The sequence below is a fragment of the Haemorhous mexicanus genome, chromosome 11, assembly GCF_027477595.1.
Source record: "Haemorhous mexicanus isolate bHaeMex1 chromosome 11, bHaeMex1.pri, whole genome shotgun sequence".
Classification (NCBI taxonomy): domain Eukaryota; kingdom Metazoa; phylum Chordata; class Aves; order Passeriformes; family Fringillidae; genus Haemorhous; species Haemorhous mexicanus.
In genome coordinates, this window is record NC_082351.1 from 11774439 (window position 1) to 11793439 (window position 19001).

The 19001-nt window shown below is 40.6% G+C and overlaps 1 protein-coding gene across 4 annotated transcripts in view; it reads right to left on the reverse strand.

Moving 5' to 3' along the window:
* Positions 1-19001, reverse strand: part of ARHGEF3 (Rho guanine nucleotide exchange factor 3) — a 106352-nt gene that overhangs the window by 13390 nt on the left and 73961 nt on the right. The window contains exon 1 of one of the 4 annotated variants that reach the window (XM_059856417.1): positions 9480-9670. The exons of the other annotated variants lie outside the window; for them this stretch is intronic. Within the exon in view, the coding sequence (XP_059712400.1) occupies positions 9480-9575 (96 nt within the window). The 5' untranslated portion in view covers positions 9576-9670. Of the gene's footprint in view, positions 1-9479; positions 9671-19001 lie in introns of those variants that run through there. 4 annotated transcript variants of the gene reach the window in all.

The window sequence follows — 19001 nt, forward strand, 5'->3', positions numbered from 1 at the left end:
ACAAACACATTAATAACATGCTTACATACACCTATTTTTTGCATAAAATATAACGGAAAATTAACAAAATCTACCATAAAGCACTCAATTCAACATTGTCCTTCTCATCTATATTTTAACAGCACAACAGCACCCAAAGTAATGTATAACCAAAATCACATGCTAATTGTCCTGCAGATGTATATTTTTTAAAAGAAACAAACAAAAAACAAAAACCAGAAATCATAACACAGAAAAAAGTGATTATAAGTACATAAAAATAGAAGTTAGCCTTGGCTTCCTAACCTCCATCTGACATTTAAGGGATCTCGAACAGCACATGCAAAAGGCAACAGAAAAAGAGCCAAACCTTCCAAATGAAGTTAAAAACCCCATCCAACACCATATTTCAAGGACATCCCAATGCAGTTCATCTTTCTTTTTCAGCCATGCTTATAAAGTTTGTGTAGGTTTGCTATGCCTCCAATTGTCTGGACACAGCTTTAAGAAAATGAAGCATGCCTATTATCCTTTTCTTAATATAAAGAAATATAAATCCTTCTGGACATAATGCAGATTTGTCATCCTTCTTGATACCAAATAATAAATCTCAGCAGCGATGACCACCATCTGTATTACTGGCAAGAAAAATTCTCTTCCATTAGTGCAGCAAGAGAGGAAAGGTGAGAAGCAGCTACATATTTAATTTACTTCTCAGCAGGCAGACCTGGAAATCCATAAAAGCCAGCTGAGATGAGCGACAAAGTGTTTAACCCTCTAGCAAAAATAATGTATTCCATCACACATGACACCTGGCATTAAAGAACTGGAGCAGTCTAAAGCAAGTTAAATCCTTATCTTCATCACTGCACTGTTATTCATAACCCTTCCTTTTCAGCCACCATGTCTTTGAGGCAGGTTTCAGAAGGAGCATTTTTACGTCATTGCAGCAATGCTTATATACTCACTCCTCTCCAGCAGCAGCATCCTGCCCCCTCCCCCACTCCCCAAAACAGAGGGAAAACCTTTGAGATTCCAGTGCAGTTCTCCTCCAACTGGTGGCACAAGCATGAGCTGTTTGTGCCTATTCTGAGTGCTGGCGCCCAGAGCAGAGCCCTGGCAGGGCCAGCTGCTCAGGAAGGTGCTGCACTGCAGTGCAGGGACACGGAGCCCCGGGCAGTGCCAGCAGCACAGCCTGTGCCAGCAGCTCTGCCTCAGCAGCACGGGCACTCAGGCACCAGCACCCCAGCCCTACTGCAAAACCTGGAAATGAACATCATATGGCCACCCCAGGAGACAGGGAGAGGAGGATTAGGATTAACAGAAATTATTACTCCTTCTTTATGCTCTATCCCTTCTGGTATCCATTGCCCCCATCCATTTCAAGGAGAAAAGTGCTAAGGCAGTATAATATTTACTAATGTCCATGTTGCAAAACCTCACTGAAAACAGAAACTGATTTTAAAGATGAACTCCAAGCAGAGTTTGAGCCACCATCAAACACCATTAAGATCTTGTGAAACCTCTTGCTGGGAGCCGCTAGAGGCCAGCCGTTCCCCCAGGAGGCAAAGCCAAGTCAGATAACTGCAGTCCTGCCCCTCTGTGCCAGCACCCCACCTTGAATTCCTCATGCAATCTATCATGTTCTGATTTCACATGGAAAATTCTGACCAGAATCCAGAACAGTTAAATATGCAATCCAAACTGGGAAGTCAATTTTATGGAAAGAAATCAGCATTATTACAGAATTCTCTCAAATAACATTACTACAGATAACTTCAGAAGCCTGAGACTTCACACCTTTACCAATAAGTTCTAAAAGAAAATCTTGTTAATCACAAGTTCTTAAGTATGAGGAAAAATCTTCTGAATACTTACAGCATGATTTTGCCCTTCACTAGCAACTGTGTGGTAGGTTAAGATACTGAGCTGGAAGTGAAAACTCATCAAATCTTAAGTGTTCCAGGTGTCATTTTATTCAGAGAAGTCTCACAAAAAAAGCCATCAGCACCGAATCAACCGTTTCTGCTGTAGTAAAATGAAGTTTGTACAAATAAGGCTTTGACTGTGCAATGAAAATACAGCACTACCAGAGCAATCCTAAAACTGCCAGACATTCATCCTGAAACTGCTGCACATCTGATCACAGGATTTCTGCTGTACTGTCTACATCCATTCTGCCTCTGCCTCCCCTCTCATCAGCACCCTCATTCTCAAGCTGTGTCACCTCTCCAAACCAGCACTGCAGAGAAGCTGAACAAACTACTGGGACCAACAATCTGGAGAGGTAAAAATTCCACAGTCAAGGGCAAGTTCTGAACAGGGGTGTTTTTCTCACCAAGGACTCTGCTCATCACAGCCAACAACACAAATGCAAAGAGGGGACTGCATGAACTGTTCTGCTTTACTCAGAGATACTGACCAGAATCTGCACTTGCACATTAGTCCAACATGTTCATTATTTCACTAATTTGTCTCTGAAGACTCTCCAATTTTCCAGTTAACCACAAGTCCCACAGCCATAAAACCGTCTGAGATATGAATCTTGACCGGTGTCTGCCCAGCACAGGGAGGCTCCATGAGGACACACTGCACTGGTGGAATGAACACCAGACTCCAGGCTGTCCTCAGAGCTGCCAAAGGCATCCCTGCTCCTCTCCTCCTGCCTCCCCCTCAGAGCTCTGGGAACTTAGAGGGGATCAAGAGAGAGGATTTAGGGGCTGGATCCATTGCAACAACCATCACCTGTCCAGACTGGGAAGCGGGCCAAGTTATCACAAAAAAATTCAGGAGTTACAATGTGCTGCCTGACCTTTTAAAGCCATTATGATTGGTATTTTAAAAAAAAACCCAAACCCTTATATCAGAGGTTTGAAATTATTGCATGTTAGACTGTATTTTCAGAGTTATGAAGGCTTGCCAAAGCAATACGGGAAGTCAGTTAAAAAAAAAAGACCCAGACTACAGTTTGGCAGAGTTACCAAAATGTGGAGCTGGTATATGTGAATAAGTAACATTAATCTGACAGGGCTTTAAATTTGATATAAGGCTAAATAAAGCTGAGGGAAACATGAGTGCAGGAACTTCAAAGGCTGAACAGTCAAGTGAAGTCAAATTAATACCTGACTAGGCTAGAACAATGAGCAGATGGCTTTTGCAGGGAGCTGTGTATTTGAACTCAAGATGACTTTGGGAATATTTGAATTCAGAGACAAAAAAAATTTAAGCTGCAAATACCGTGAACACATGCAGCCTCAGAAAGAACTTGAAACTGTGAACAAACTGAGAAAAGGAGCAAATCTGAGTCCAAAATATAGACAGCTCTGAAAACCAGACAGTGGACATTTCAAACACCTACTTTGTCCTTCTTTGTACATTTTTCTAATATACTTTTCTGAAGAATTAGTAGGAAGAAACTCTAATCACCATAGCATAATCAGTGATTATCACCAATTTAAGATGGGAAGCTATCAAACAAGAAGTTTCAAAGGTGCCATGCCTCTAATTAGGCATGAAGGACAGAGGGCTTCCAATTGCTTCTTCATTCTAATTTACTTTTTATTTACAGGTACAATTATATCTCCAGTATCTTCTATAAAATAAACTCTAACCCAATGGTTTACACTACTGAGTAAGCAAGGAAAGCTCTATCTTCTAACTCTCAAAAAAGCCCCTTCTGCTGTGGGAAATGCAGGAAAATGCAGCATTCAGCTCCAACCAGAGCATTGCTAGGAAGCCACACTGAGCAGACTAAACTGCCAGCTCCCTTTTCAGTAAAATTTAAGCCTTTTTGCCTTGCAGGACCGAGTAACATCTTGCTTTCTAAACTGTGATATGGTCATTTCAAAATGAGGACATCCTGACAAAAAGGTAACTTTTGTATCATTATATTGGGTCTGATGCACAGACCCAAACAGATTACTCTTTAAAAGCCTCAATCTTAGCACACAGCACCTGCTCCAAGGGCAAGCTGAGCATTCAAACAGGCATGGAAGTGTGTAAAAGCAGAAGATCTCGTGAAGAACCAGGCACTTTAGCTGCAATGCACTGACAGCTAAGTTCATGCTATTTCTGCTTCTTCCTTAATGAAACCAGCACCTAATAATTGGTTATATTGTATCCAAGAACACACTACACAGGCATGAAATCTTCTAGAAGGCTATTTAGGGGAAGAAGGTAATACTTGGGTGCTCTTCATCAGCAAAATTAAAAAAACCTCTTTTACTAGTGTATGTAAAGAATGGAATATTCCCAAAGTTCAAAGCAGAGTGAGTTAAACCCATTTAACTGTGTCAGTTTTCGATACATTATCATTCAAGACCACACACAGCCTAATTATCACTCTTGGTGGATAAATGACACTAGCAAAAGACTGCTTTTCATTTCCAAACAAACAGAAAGAAAGGAAACAAAAAGAATGAGGCCAGATTCCCTCCATATTGCCCTAAGAACATCAGAACCAATGACCTGGATAACACATGCTGAATAGTAGTCTAGGTGCCATATAAAAGGTCTTCACTTGCTCCAGTACCTCACTTCAAAATTCTTCCACTCTGTGCCCCTCAAGGGCCAAGCCCATGATTTCCTGCCAGTGAAGAGCCAATTATGTTCACTGCTGCTATGACTGTTTTTCCACCTGACTCCCATCTCTTATCAGCAGCTTCAACAGCGGTCTCCATGTCGGAGGAGTGGTGCTGAATCCGACAAACAAGGGAAAATGTTCCCCTGAGGGGCCATTATTCTTGCGTCTGCTGCACTACTGTGACCAGGATATTGTGTTGATTTTTCTGATTGTATTTAAAACTAAACTCAACAAAAGGAATTTACAAAGGTTTTTACCCAGCAGAGAAAATAAGTGCTATGTGAAAACTGGTACAGAAACGTAGCATTTCAGAAGAGTAGAATTTATCCTGTTTACCTTTAACCTTCAGAGGCCAACTGAACCCACACACAAAGTAGCTGAAATTGCCAATGCCTGTTAGAATCCCAACTTACTGGAGTTGAGCATGTTCTGAGACATTTACAGCAGTAATTCTGGATTTAAGGTAGCTACCTTGCTTAACATTTTATAAAAATCATGCTGTTTAAGTTTTTTCCATTTTTGATGTGAGTCAGAACAAACAGACATCCAAAGCATTCATTCTGTGCTATGGCAGCATTCATTAGGGAAAAATGTTTTAACTTCAGTTAGTCTCAAGAGTGTTGAGTGTACTAAATAGAAGACACTATAAATTGAAACAGTACAGTAACCTTTGTTTCATACCTAATTCACAAGCAGTGCCAGTAAACTCAAACAGAACCATCCTGTTTCAGATTTCAAGTAACTGGCTATATTTCCATATGCCTTAAAGGTTTCCATACTTTAAAGGTTATTAGTTTTTAGTCAACTTTATAAGGGTAAGTCAACATTTGTCATGGCAGGAAGCCCAACAATATTATTTTTGTTAGTCTGCTACTACTTAAATTGGCCTCAGATTAAACAACTCTAATAAATGCCCCTGAAACTTGGAGTTTAATAAAAAAAACCCCACATTCAAGCTCAGTTCCACAGGATGTTATCAGTATTTAACCTTCAGCAGGATAAAAAACAAAACAAAACAAAAAAGGTTAAAATAGAAAAAACAACCTATGTTACAACAATCCTTAACACAGCAAACACTTAAGTCTAAAAATAAATTAAACCAAGCATCTCAAGCTTTATGTACCCTCAGAGCAAAGCAAGTAGAAAACCAGAACAACATTCTTAATTGATTTTGGCACTAAAGACTGGGGTTTTATACTGAAACAGCAGAGGATTTGATTTCCCTTTGCTTCATAGTATCTTAGAAAGATGCTATGATTGAAAATTAAAGAACAGTGCTTCCTTTAGAAATGAGGTGTATGGTAAAGAAAAACAAAGTAGGTGACTCTAAAGCAGCTCTAAGTATAGTTCAGTGTTGTACAAAGGTAATTAAATCATCCACATGAGTCCATACTAAAACTTGGGGCATCCCTCCACTAAAACTGCCTGCATCTCAAGGAGAATTTAATAAGCAATTTTAGTGAATTGACACAAAGGCAACTTGATCATACAATTAAGTAAGTGTGTGCATTGGTGACACAATTTTCCTTGAAATCCATAAGGTCCCATGCACCACCTGCACTCCCTGATGGTAGCAGGGAGAGGTTTGTTGTTCCTCCTCTGTCAGTCTCCTCAAAACCAGCATGCAAACAAAGGAAAATCCAAAGACATTTTGTTTTAATCACAGCATTACAAAGAAGAGAACCTGAAATGATAGCTGGGGTACAATGAACAGCCATTTAGGGAAGTGGTGAGATATTCCTGGTCAAAGACAACAGTGAAGTTTGCATGATGTTATCCCCCCATGTGTTAATCAAGGATTGGCTCCTGGCTGCACACAGGCTGCCCTGCTGGTCACCACCCTTAGGGCAGATTTCATTTGCCACAGGCAGGGCAGAGCCACTCAAGTGTCAGCAGCATAAGCACAAGCTGCATCCAGCAATCTTGACTGATCATTTGTCTGCAATATCCAGAAATCAATACCTCTACCAGGAGTTAGGAAATGAAGGCAAATTAACAGAAAAACCTCACACTGAGGTGAATTAACACAAGCTACAGAAACCCTGAAAAACCCAGACAACTAATGCAGAGTTGATTAAATTCTGCATTTCCTCTCATTACAAGCTGCTTGTACAGGCAATCTAAGAAAGACCTTTTCCATTCTGGAACTGACTGGATATTAACCTGGACTGCCAATTAACCAGCAGATATCATACAGTGATTTACTAAATGGAAAAATAAAGACAACCTGTTTGTTTCACACTGCCATTAAGCAGAACAGATCACCAATTCCAAGTGCAGGGGTTTGACATGTTTCCAGCTACACTGCACATGAACTTACCTGAAATATGTCAAAACTGCAACTTACTAGTATTTCATTAACATGAAATACATACACTTAGCAAGATCAAAGAAAATTCATGATTTGGAGCTTATCTCATAATCTTTTGGCCCCTCTCCCTCTGGCTCCATGCCTGGTTCCCTGTTAATGAAGTGCCATGGCCTAGAGGTTGGTGGGTTCCCCTTCACATTCCCAGTTCCCAAATAAACACAAATAAACACCATCCCCCAAATAAACACCATCCTGAGCACCAGGCAGCCCAGAGCTCCTGCACAGTGCTGGGAGGATGGCAGGAGACAACAGAAGACAGGCTGCAAACAGCCCTGGCTCCGAGGTCAGAGTTCTGCACTGGAAGGGCTGTAAGCAGACATACAGCATACTGGACACACAGAGCAGAGGAACTCTATGCCCCCCTTGTAGTTTTCAGAGCCTAAATCCAGGTACCGTGTTGGATCCTGTATGGCAGAACAGGACATCCTTACTCTGAGGAGTTCGGGAGTTCCTTCCCATGCCTTCACATTCAGACCTTTAAACCTTAATCTGTGGCTGTGAATGCTCCTTCTCACCTGCTGCCCACCCAGTCTGGGTGTTGGCTTTAGAAGGTGAAAAATGGAAAATAATGTTTGTCATCGGGAAAGGCGTGGGGCTTTTTATAACTAAAGTAAGCAAGTTACAGATGTTACTGTTTCTATTTTTGAATTATAAAAAAAGTTGGGAAGAACCCAACACCTCTGTACTGTTCATCCCTAGAATTGTACTACAGGGTTTTATGTGGGGCATGTAATGGTTCAAGTAAAGACCTTATAGTGTTTGCCATATTAACTCAGGTACTAGGTACTGCAGTGTTTTGCTGCCCTTAAACTGCACTTAAAAACAACTATGATGACTTGGACTAGAACAACAGGTTTTTATCAGAAACCAGATTTTAGTGTTTACATATATTTCGGAAATTTCATTTGTCATCGTTTTGTGGCTGTGCAACTTTCCACAGAGTTTATGCCAAGGGAGCTGGCATTGCTGAAAGAAAGAGCCGGAAGCAGAAATCCTCAGTTCCCTTTTCTGCCTTGTTCCTCAAAACATCTATATAGCAGAAAATCTGTTCTAATCCAAATATACCAACATTTATGCACAATTTGAATTATTAAAAAAAACCAACCAAATTCACATGTTAATAACTAGAAGGAAACCGGTGTTTCCAAAGGCAGAAACGCCCAGCCCGGACAGCTCTGCTGCAGTAACACCCAGCTGTGCTAGAAGGCGCCCAACAGCTTTAATTCCCCTTGTGAATACTAAAAGCTGAAAGAACGGCTTCATATTAGAGCTAAAGGATTTTTCCCCCGTACAGTTTTCAAAGAAACAGGCTGCATGCACCAGTCCTTATAATGCCTTTCCCAAAGAGTAGCTTTTATTTCTGCTTTCTTAATTTTTTTGAGTGGTGGGTGGTCTTATATTTAAAAGTTTCTTTTTCAGAACGTTGGAATCCCATCCTACTCTCAGAAAACAGCTCAAAAGCAGAAGAGTGCGTTTTCCTGTTCGTATAAAACACAAGCTATTTTCACGTTGTAATTTTGATTGATCACATCTGTTACTCAATACTTCCTCATGCTCTCAGCTTTCACTGAGCCTTTTCCTTGGAATTTGATTATAATCAAGCTTCCTAACTGTAACAGAGCAACACTCCAGCTCTACAGATCTGACAGTTCTATTAATTCACAAAAAATTCCTTCATGCAGTAAAGGCTAAAGTCATGTTTCTTTAATATTATCATTATTATAATGAGTACCCTTGAGAAAAACATTTAGTACCTAACAGCTTGTGTTTTCCATAGATGCATACACACACACACACACACTATTAAGGTGTTAATTTTTCAAAAACACATAGCTGAAAAGAATTCCACTTCCCTTAACCTCAAAAATTAGGTCTCTCTTGTAAAAGTAAACTGGAAAGCAACAATGCAGCATCATCTCAGTTCTTAGCTTAACATCACGATTAAATAAGGTCACTGGGCTTATGTTACTTTTACTTTAGACCTATTCAAGTGGGGAGGTAATTAATCTTTGATGGAGATGTATCAAATGAAACTAACTTAATAAGCTGTCTTCAAGTTACTCAGCAAACAAGATTAAAAAAGAAACTATATATTTAAGTAATAAAAACTTTCAGATAAATGTTCTGCCTTCCGCCAGAGCAGTCACAATCCTTAATGTCACTGTTTTTTCCTAAACACAAACCAACATTAACCTAAAGTACAAATATTTAAGTTTTTCATACATAAATTTAACAATTTGTAAGTAATGCTTAGTCCTGGAATAAAATACAGCTAAATCTCTTTAAGCTACGTACATAAACCAGCTACGTCTCAATCAGCTATTTTAAAGATTCATTTTCCTAAAGCGACTGATGACAAAAAAAATCTAGATTCTGTTTCTGGCTTTATTCCAAAAGAAAGGTGAATACCTAGAGAAGGCAGCAAAGGATGCCTAAACAAAACGGGTATCCATACACTGCAGCCTGTTCTCAAACCGCGTTACTTTCCCCCAACGCAATGCAGGTCACACAATAAAAAAAATAAAGTTGCAACCGTGTCAGCAGTACCTCGGTCTCTTTAGCTGGGCTGGTCACCGTCTGCGCTTCCAAGGCGAAATTTGCCCTCTTGGCGGACAGGTAGCAGGGATAATCCTTGGCCACCATGGTGGCTGCCGGAGCGGCGCTCCCGGGGCTCGGCGCCGGCTCGGTGCGAGCGGCGGGCGGGAGGCGCCGGCCGTGCCCGGCCCCCGGCAGCGCTGTGGCTGAGCTGCGCCCCGGCCCGCGGCCCGGAGCGCGTCCCCCGCGGCCGGCCCGCCGCCAACTGCCAACTGCGGCAGCGGCAGCGCCGGGCCGGGCCGGGCCCAGGGGCGGGGCCGGGCCCCCACACCCTCGGGGCCCGCCCGCTGGCGCTGCCGCGGAACGAGCGCCTCCGGCCTCGCTGTGCCTTCCGTTCCCCGTTCTGGCCGCCGCAGCACTGAGAGCGCACGGGTACAGGGACACACGGACCGTGCGCTGCCCGTGGATGGCTGCGAGAGCGGCCACGGCTCTGGCAGCCGAGCGTCCCACAGGAGGGCAGGGCAGGAGGGCAGGACTGACAGCGCTCCCCAGTGGCACAGACCCAAATCCAGACCCGAGTCCAGCCCGACACACGGCACTGGCCCCCACACTGAGTGCGCTGTGCTGCCGCTGGTCTGAGCGGAACCTGCATCACGGCACTGAGGAGGTCACGGTGCCACAACACAGAGCATTGCTTTTACTCCCTCCTCAGCACACTTTTCTTTTTTTTTTTTTCCCTCCTACCTATACTGCTGCTTTTTTCCTGTCTGGCAAGCTGGAGTTTGTTTCTTATGTTTTTAAAGTTCTTTTGCTCATCTTGTTCAGCCAAATTGCTCCTCTGCCCGCATCTCTCATTGTACCGAGCTGAGAAAGTGAAAAACCACTTCTGCCCAAGGTATCTCACCAGGCACTTCAGTGTCTGTGCAGCCAGGCAAATTCTGTTTGATGGCTGCCTTAAAACAAAGGTAGTGAAAATTTCCTGAAAAGACAGAGGAAGCATTAGGGGCCCTGTTTGCAACCGAGGATCAGTCTGACAGAGACTATAATACAGGAGACAGGGAAAAGGAAATTGAGTAGGAAGCTGGATGGGGGAGGAGGGAAGAATATTTTCAGCCACACGGAAGCAGCCCAAACAAGAATAACTTCACAGACCCTGAAAATAACTGATTTTAAAGGGAGATCATGTAATGGATGTGGCTTTACAATCACCTATTTTTCTAAATGCTGTTAATCAGATAATGATGACTGTAGAATAAGATTAGTCAAATGGCAAATCTAGTCCTCAGCTGGACACTTTCCTTTGACTTTACCAATATCTCAAACATATAATAAGCTCTCACACTTACCCTCCTAGGCCTTTTGAGGAGTAGCTGCAGTACAACCAGAGATGTTCTCCTGTGCCCATCATGCACATCTCTATTTTATGGTAGGCTGTCCTTAAAACAAAAACCCCACTAGCTTCCCAACCCTGAAATTCCTGCAAAATCACTAGAACAGTTATCAGTACTTCTGGATGTGCAATGATTCTAGAACAAAATGTGACATTGGAACATTTGGATGTTCTGTGCCTCCTCATCTGCATCACAGTAGGGCAAGACAAGGTTGACTGAAAGTGAAAGTGCTGACAAGAGGCACAGAACAGCTTTCATGCAGATAACGGCTAAGCAGATAGGACATACAGAAATGAGAGAGATTAGAGCAGCTGTGATAAAGACCTACAAACCACAGTTGACAGAGGAAGCAAATAGGGAATTATTTTTCACTGTGTTCAACTACATCAGATTAAATCAGATGGTGGCAGATTCAGAGCAAAAAAAAAGGAGCTAATTCTTCATATTACATACAACTTTTGTATTATACACAGTGGAAGTATCTGTCACAAGATGCTGCTCCTAAGAAACATTCTCAGACACAACTTCTTGACTGTTGGGGCAATATTTTGGGAAACACCATGACCAGCTATTTCCGTTTTGGACTCTTCTCTAAGCATCTACTTCTCACCATCACTGGATATTTAGTGCTAGGTGAGATCACTTCTTGCAGCCATCGTGTTACTTTCCATACTAAAAAAAAAAAAAAAAGAAAAAAAAAGAAAAAAATGTAGCATTTTATTTGAAGACTACATACAAGTCTTAGCTCAGGATTTCTAAGCTATGAACAATTACTTCAGTCACACGAATGTACACTCACTTCTGCAAGTCTTCCTCCATGTGATGTTCAGAGGACACAGCTCTGAGCACTACCTGACAATGTTGGGCAGTTTACCCTCACATTTCAATTACATTAAAATACCACTACACAGAAACTATAAAAAAGGGTCAAGAACCTCCAGGAGAACACTGCACCTGCTGTGTAACCATCTAAACCCAAGCAGCCTTGATTTCAAATACCATCTGTGTATGTTTGTTTATGAAGGTGTATGTTAAAACCATTTCAAAAATCAGCTTCACTTAAATCATTTAGACAAAATACCTTCAGGGCATGTTCTCAAAGCAATCTAATCCTGTAACATGCTTCATGGCATAAACAGCACTTCACACAGGACAAGAGTGCACTGGTTTGGAGATTGAAATAATGAACTTGAGTTTATACACAAAAAATATGCCAAGAAGGGGATTCTGTCATTTCTCCATTAATCAGGCCCGTGCATTTCAGCTTGACTAAACATTCTTAAGAAACACGAGAAAAATTAATTCTAAGAGGAATATGATTGTCAATAGGCAGGACCTACATGTCAATAAGTTTCAGAGCACCTTGTACCTACAACATAGACTTCAATGACATGGAAAGTAGGATTCATTAGACTCCATAGACACTTGTTTACTCCACTAGAAAAGTGTAAATACAGTTTTAGAAATTAAATTTGGAACCAAAGTTCATTGATGAATGGCACTGAACTTTATAACATTATCTGATGGAATAACAAATGCAAACAGCTCTCAGAGAGCTGAATGTCTATAGAATGCTATGTGCTTTTATAAACAATGAATTATGATTACAGTTTAGTCACGGTATTGAATCCCTTCTGAACTGTGTATCAAACACCTGGAGGCCCTTCTGAAAGATCTTACAAACTTAGTGTGATTTATGTTTCATTTCTACATGAATTTAGATTGCACACTGGCTGCCCATCAATAGTCACTGCATTGTGCATGTGCACATGGGCCCAAGCAGAGCCAAACATCAGCTCATAAACCTCTGGCTGAAAGACTCCCTAGAGAACTCCAGTTGTACAGCAGGAGAAACAAAGGTTTCAGTGATTCCACAAAGTGTGGAACCAATGAGTCCACTCTTTCCTAAAATTATAGTTAGAATACAAGTCTACACTAACACTATAGGAATTGTGAACATGAATTGTAAGGTACTTTCAAAAAAATCAACTAGTATTTCAGATAAAATGATGGTAGTAACTAGAGTGCAGAGCAGGCCAGTGCATCAGTCTTACCACTTCTGGAACACATTTTTTGTGGGTTTAGTTCAGTGGAGGAGGTGTAGGAGGGTTTTAAAATTTATTTAGGCCAACAAAGAATTTACTTACCTGTCAGGGAGAAGTAAGGAAGGTATTTGGTAAGTCTGGAAAGCCCAGCTCAAAGGGGCCTAGCACTGCTGACCTGGTTGAGGTCTGAAGTTCACTGACAGAGCTGTTCTGTGGTCATGGTGTTCACACCTACGCCTTCAGTTCATTCCCTCACAGATTCAAAACTTAACACAGAAGTAACTCTTGCAAAAACATCTGTCAGCACAGCAAAGCCCTTTGAGATGTGCTCAGGTTCAAACCTTACAAAAGCCTTAAATGAAGTAGAAATATTGCATACACATTTCAAGGAAAAAAACCCCAGCAGTGTTCAGTATTCAGAGTGGAATAACTCTCATATAAATCTATGCACCCTTCCTTTCATTTAAATTGAAAGAAGGTAGATTTAGATTAAATATTGGGAAAAAAACTTTTCACTGCAAGGGTGGTGAGATCCTGGCACAGGTTCCCAGAGAAGTGGTGGATACCCCACCCCTGGAAGTGTCCAAGGCCAGGTTGGATGGGGCTCCCACCACCCTGGCCTAGTGGAAGGTGCCCCTGAGCACTGCAGGGGGTTGGAATGAGATGAGCTTTAAGGTCACTTCCAAATCAAACCATTCTGTGATTCCATGTATGTGGTTTCACAACAAACAAACCAACCAATAAACCAGAGGCCACTGCTTAGGAGAGGTGCTATTCACTGCTAGGAATACTAAAAGCTACTATTCCTTATATTCTGAAATGACCAGTGAAAGTCAGCCAGGCTAATGCTGCACATAGTAAGTACCTCTAAAGCCTCTCTCCAACATGCTCCAATCACTAGGAAGCTTTCCTTTCAGAAAAACAAAGACAAACTAAGAACCACACCACTGAAACCACATTCAAACAATCCAAAGAACTTTTGAAGCAGTCTTTTTAATCAAACTTTAAGAATTTGAATCTTCTCAGAAGATGGAATGCAGAACCACTGACAGTGTTGAATGAGAAGCCAGAAATCATATAAACTGCTAAGAAAAAGAGCATTTATCAGACAGTTACCCAACTGTTCAAGAAACTGCAATTTCCTCTTTGCAAATACAGAGAGTAATTTGGAATTCATTACCATGTGAACAAAGTAATAAATATTAGGAAGACACTGCTTGATTAAACACTTGGGTGCTGAGAAATTCCAATAAAAATATTAGACAGTAAGTGATTATCATTAAAATTGTGCTCTCAAAAACCACACCTGTAATTTTTCCAGGTAGAGTCCTAATCACGGAAAGATCAGTGCAGAAAAATGAAACACATTTCAATGAAACACAGTGAAACTCTGTGGAACACGTGACATCACAAAATTGAACCCCAAATTCCAATTCTGTCTTGATTCTCCACCTGAAGACTTTTCACATGTTCATTATTTGTGCCACCTGTGGAGTACCATGAGAAGAAGGAAGTTATGTTTCCTCACTATTATCATGGGCTGTGCTTTGGGATTTGCAGCCAAGATGCCCTGAACTACTCCCCAACTTTTCAGTCAGTAGCAGGAGTGTCCCTTGTCTCCCACTATGAATGATGGCTATTTCAAAACACCACCTCTACCCTGAAGTACACGTATGTCAAAGTGATGGTGAGCCACAATTCTCACACCAACCATCACAAATGGTTTGCTGTATAAACACACACCCAGTTCAGGCTGCAGGCTTTCAAACTCACACAGTGTTTCTTCATACAAATGTCACTGGTAGAACAATTCTGCACTGGAAGAGAAACAGATCAAACAACCTGCCAAGTTGTTTTGTTTTTATTTTGCTAAACTCATGTAACTTCTGATTACCATAGGAAATATTGTACATTTAAAGGATGCCTTGTAACAATCACTTTCACACTGAGGCAGAAGCGCTCCTTTGATGAGCTTCTCTAGGGATAAATAACAGCCCATTTTGAAATCTGCCTCAGATTCATACACAAAAATCATTTTGGTGACTGGCCTGCAGCTCAGCGCTAAGGCTGGCTGGCCTGGAGACACTGGGAAGGGCTCACACTTCTCCACCCCACACCCACACCCAGCAGTGCACAGCACTTGGTGGTCCCTAAGGAGGGAATCACAGGGTGTGGTGAGCTGGCCAAAATGACCCTCCACGAGTCACACTTACAAACAAAGAAGCTGGTTGAGTTTGTCCGAGTACACTTCCTGGGGAGAGCAGAAAGGAGGAAGTGGGGAGGATAGGGCTGGTTTATCCATGTGGACTTGAAACAGCTGCTCAAATTCTGTAGAGGGTGAATTGATCACCCCAAGTGGAGCATCCTTTCCTGAATTTTTCACTGAAAGGCATTCTAGGGAGAGGAAATTACTGGAAACACTTGTATGATGTTCAAATGAGATTAAATGTAATTAAAATACTTTTGTTTCAGTTATAGGCAGTGGGGGACCAGGAATTTCTCTCTAGAGCACTTATGCTGACTGGAAAATTAGGTAACAAATTTCTTTATGAGAAGTCATTATCCCTAATACAAAATGTTCGGCAAGACATCACAGTAGTGGTCTATTTTTTGTTTTGATTAAATTTTATTACAAAAACATTTATATTACATGAGTAACTCTGTAAAATTAGTCCTCAGAATGGATAGTATTTTCTAATTTTCTGCTGTACGTATGCACGTATGCTTTGCTTATATATGTATGTATGCCCAGATAAGAAGCAACAGGAATTTCTCCTCTCTATAAATGATCTCACAATACAGGCCAAATGCCACTTGGTTTGACCTTCCAACCATCCCCTCCAAGTGCAATATGCAAACCAAAGTTTGGGGTTTCTAGGGTTTATTAGGCAAATCACATAACTGGGGGATGAAAAAAAAAATCAAAATCCAAACCAAAGCCTACAAAAAACCTCAAACAAAAATAAGTAAACAAAAACCCTAAAAAAACCAAGAGAACAAGCAAACAACAAAAGAAGAGCTTTCAGCTACAAAAGTCCTTTTCAAGTCAGAAATAAAACTAGCAAAAAAGGATATGATTTGGGTCTTCTGAGTTGTGCTTTCCTATTCACCTCTTTACCTAACCATACAAACTTCAATCCTTATTACACATTTCTTTGTGTTCAGCTTGACACAGCTTACTGTGCTGCATTCACATTCCCAAGGGCTGACAGTGAATAGGATTTTACAGTATGGCTGAAGTGAATTGACAATTTACTTGTAGAAGTATAAACCTCACGTCCCCCTCTACCCAAATTCCTCTTCCTCCCTCTCTTCCTGCTCTTCCACTGGCACTGTACCCTCTCCCTGCCCCCTTATTACAAACTAACATTCATCTCCTCACACAGGTAAGTCAGCAGTCCAAACATTCTTTCTTTTGCCAGATCTCTTGTCTGCTGTTTTTGTGAGCTGAACAAGTTACTGTGGCATGAGAAAAGCACCAGAACTCATGAAGATAAATGGTAAAAAAACCTCTCAGGTACAAATAAGGACAGGACAGGGAAAAGGTTGGTTTTTCTCCTCCTAGTAGTTCTAAACTGTTAGCTCAGCTTTTTTCATTAAGTCATACCCAAAGAATAATGTCTTCATTTCACTTTTTTGGATGAGAGATTTGGATCAGGAGCCTTATTTATTTATTTTTAAAAACAAACACACCTATTAATTTCCATAACAACTGTGCACTATTACTCATCTAGCTGGTCATTTTTGCCAATTTGACTATCTTAAAATTAGAACATTTGTACCTCTTGAACAAATATTTAGAACACAAATCTTGAGACTGGTTTAATGTCCTCCTTAATTCTCCTGAATTAAGGTTGGAAAAGACCTTTAAGATCATCACATCCAGCTGTTAACCCAGCACAGCCCACCACAGTACATTAATTGCAAAAGGTATTCAGAAAAATTAAAATTTGCAAATTAAGATCACCCTGCAACTCTAGAAGTTTAGAGGTAATGTGCCTTATGAAAGTCTAACAATTTTAGGAAATTAAATCTGCAGCATGAAAATTATAATTCACGTACCCTTTTCTAGACCATAGCCAAGGATGTGCCAGCAGTGTTTCTAGACCCAAAGGTAAGCAAATAAAAATTGTCTGACACAGATTACAAGTTCCCATCCACGGGAAAGAGTGGTGAAAGTCAAGCAAAACAGTGAGACTTTCACAAACAGAAACAAGAGTCTGGTATCTCCACTATAGTGAAGCAGCCTTGAACCTGAGAGGTCTTTTTTTCACACTGCACTACTGACTGACCACCCAGTGCAGAAAACCTCCACATTTGGTCCCTAACAAGTTCCTTGGATCACTCAATGCCTTACAATCCAGATTGCTACAGTGATTATGCAAATTACAATATTCCACTGCAGCGGTTCATTAATATCTTCAGAAATGTTGTTCAATTCCCCTATGCAGTGACCTACTGTACAAACACATCAGACAAAAATGAACACAAGAAACTAAATCATCTTTCTGTAGCCCACATCCTCCCCCTAAGAGCAGGCAGGAAAACCATGTCATAACTTCAAAAAGAAGTGTCCTTGCAAAAACTGGTAATGCTTCAACAACTGATAGAACCACTCTACTCCCAGTACAACTGCACTGCTGACCTGTACCCTTCAAGATGGTGTGGCATGAAGTAATGATGTGACTAATCTTCAAAAGACAGCTGAAATGGGACATAACATCTTCAAACAGACAACAACAACTTACTCTGAGACAGAACTCCTTTGTTCGTAACCTTTTATCAAGGATTAGGGAATGGAGAAACCATTGCCAGGAATAAGAAAGGTTTTATTTAAAGTTACAAAATAACTGTCTTCCCAAGTGTTCATAGAATGATGCAATTCCATCCCATGGTACAGAAGTTACTATAACAAGTTTTAATTGACACAGAAATATAAATTAGAAACAGTTTTCCTGAATACTCTCCTGATTTAAGAAAGCCAGCTGTAATTTCTGAAGGCTGTCTCCTCTCTGGTCAAGCTGTTAACCACAAACTGCTCTCTGACACTGAGGAAGTTCATCCTGCCTTTATGGGATCATTATCAAATCTCCAACCACAACACACCACAAGTGTTCAACTATGAATTTTGGACAGGTGACTAATGATCACAGTTAATTTAGTTCCCAAGACAACAGAGAGAGTCAATAGTTGGAAAAATGTCTTAAAGTAATTCTAGCTACCACAGAGAAAATATTGTTTACTACTTCAAAAAGCTAAGAAAACTCACAACTGCATCAGAACATACTTCTTGTATCTAATAATCTTGGAAACATAGCAATTGACTAAACATAAAAGCATGATGTTTTAGCAAACATTCTGATTTTATTATATAATTGGGATTGGTGTTAAATTACATGGACATCAAATACTGTATCTTCAAATCCCCACAAAAACATGAACTCTTAATAAAACTCCTACTCTAATAAAGAGTGAAGTGTTAATATAAATGACAGTAGATCAACATGAGGAGACTTAAATATCAACCACAGACCTAAAATAACTTTGTTCTACGAATGCATGTTAAACAGAGTATAGTGGGGGAACAGAGAAGCCATATACTTTAAGTGCAAGGCACTGCTCTCAGGGCTAAAGAACATTAACAGCTGACAAATTTGCTCTGACCAACATGTAACTTTTGGGAAAGATTCTTCTGATAACAAGGGGATGTATAGCAGGAGAAAAGCACACAGATTAAAAAAGTAAATAAATAAATTCAAGTTGAGAATGAAGGCTGTTAATCTAGACCAGACAGGAGCAGAAGTGAACAACCTGAATGGCAGGTTTGTGGGATTTGTGGGACTGGGATAAATAATTTATCTATCCTTTCAAAAGCCTTTGTAGTTTCTGTTTGATGCACAATAGAAGTCATTAGAACAATGCAAAGAGGAGCACAGAACAATCAGAGTGATTACCTAGGAAAATAGTAAATAATATACAAAATTAGATACAGGGTATGTAATATATATAGATAGATAGATAATTAGATACAGGGTATAAAAGGTCCTGCTCCTCAGGTGATTTTGATGCCATTCAACAACACTGCAAAAGAATTTTAG